We start from the raw sequence: 1,617 nt of genomic DNA, 5'->3' as shown, positions 1-1,617 counted from the left end.
TTTCTTTGACACATCTTTTCCGTTTCATTTCTTCGGTGCTTGCACAACAATGCCTTCCCAGCAGCACTGCTGCTGCGCAAACAAAGACGGGATCCGCATAGCTGGTGGTGGTGGAGGAGAAAAGAACTGCTGCGAAGAGAGGAGGAGGTCGCAGCAGCAGCAGCAGCGGCACCAAGAGCGCGAGCACTGCTACCACTGCTGCTGTTACTGTTACAATGCGATGGGGGCGCGTTTGAGGAGGGGGCGCGAAGAAAAACGGGGTGAATGTCAAATAATCAAAAACAAAACAAAACCGAGAGAAAACAACAAACACAAATCAAGACGGAAACAATATTTGTCATTAAAAAAAAAAAGGCGTTGCTTCCCGTTTCTTTCGCACATTCCCCACGTGTGTGTGTGTGTGTGTGACATATGGTTCCCCCTCTCATACCTGGTGGTTGTGAAACAATTTTATTAAACAAGGACATATGTGGAACCAGGGCAACAGAAAATGGCAACACCTCTTGCTGCTGCTGCTTTTGTTGTTACCACTTCAATGACATATGAACTCCGTGTGCATTTTGGATGTATGCATATATGTATGTATGTATAAGTGTGTGTGCGTGTTTTTGGGAACTGCACGTGTGTGCGTGGTGTGTGTGGGGGAAGCGAGCAGGGCGGGGAGAGGGCCTGCGTGGTGCTCACTTCCCTTATTCCGAATTTCACGCCGCTGCTGCTGGATGCTCACATGATATTTTCTGCTCTTTTTTTCTGGTCTCGCGCTTCGTTCTCTCACTCACTCACTCTGCTCTTTCCAGAAGCTGTTACCATTAATCATGTGCATCTCATTCGGTATATTAGTGCTCCCATGCTTATAGTTTCTGTGCTTCCTTTCCTTGCTTCCCTCGTCGTTTTTTTTTGTTTATGGAGAGGCGAGGGTGGCCAATGCGATATACACACACACACTCTCTCTCTCTGTATGTGTTTGTGTTTGTGTGATGGCTTGTACGCATTCGTGTGTCTGTGTGTGTGTGTGTCTGCGTGGCGGGGGGTATTCATAAGGTGAATGGAGGTTTGCTGCACAGACACTTTTGTTGCTTCTGCTGGTAGTAACGTTTCACCACGGCAACATGGTCGCGCGGCTCCGGCGGAGTTCAACGCGTGGGCCTCATTCGCCACTCTTCGCTCTATTCAAATCAGACTGCCGTGTGTTTTATTTGATTGTGTCCGAATGCTTCCTTACCGTGTTGTATTGCTGCTACTCATCTTTACGTTTTTATGTGTGTTTGGTTGTTCCGTTTTCCAATTTTTTTTTCTCCTGCGTGTTCTGACGCTCGCTGCCTTTGTGCATTTCGATATTTATATGTAGATCTATATCTGTATGGTGTGTGTGTTTGTGCGGGGAGAGGTGCGTGTGCATGTGGGCACTCTTTCCGGCCGTTGTGCTTGCACGCCGGTGGGCGCGGTGCGGGTGTCGTCTCCCCCCCGGCGGCTGCCGTGCGAGCTGCACTACGACAACAGCGGCATGAGCAGCAGAAGGAAAGAAGCGGTGAGTAGCTGAGAAGTGGGGACACGGAGGAACAACGAAAGTGAACGTGAGAGGCGGACAACTCTCCCCCCCCCTCCTCCTCCAATGAA

The 1,617-nt window shown here is 49.6% G+C and overlaps 1 protein-coding gene across 1 annotated transcript; it reads left to right on the top strand.

The window, feature by feature from the left end:
• Window positions 1-1,045: 1,045 nt before the first annotated feature.
• Window positions 1,046-1,348, top strand: DQ04_14071000 (hypothetical protein; the record flags this gene model as incomplete). Its single annotated transcript, XM_009317085.1, has 1 exon — window positions 1,046-1,348. The coding sequence occupies one exon, from the start codon at window positions 1,046-1,048 to the stop codon at window positions 1,346-1,348; it is 303 nt and encodes a 100-aa protein (XP_009315360.1).
• Between the last annotated feature and the right edge of the window lie 269 nt (window positions 1,349-1,617).

The sequence above is a fragment of the Trypanosoma grayi genome (assembly GCF_000691245.1).
Source record: "Trypanosoma grayi strain ANR4 Tgr_1407_V1, whole genome shotgun sequence".
NCBI classification, from domain to species: Eukaryota; Euglenozoa; class Kinetoplastea; order Trypanosomatida; family Trypanosomatidae; genus Trypanosoma; species Trypanosoma grayi.
The sequence above is the reverse complement of the archived record's forward strand: the minus strand, read 5'-3'. Positions and strand labels throughout refer to the sequence as shown.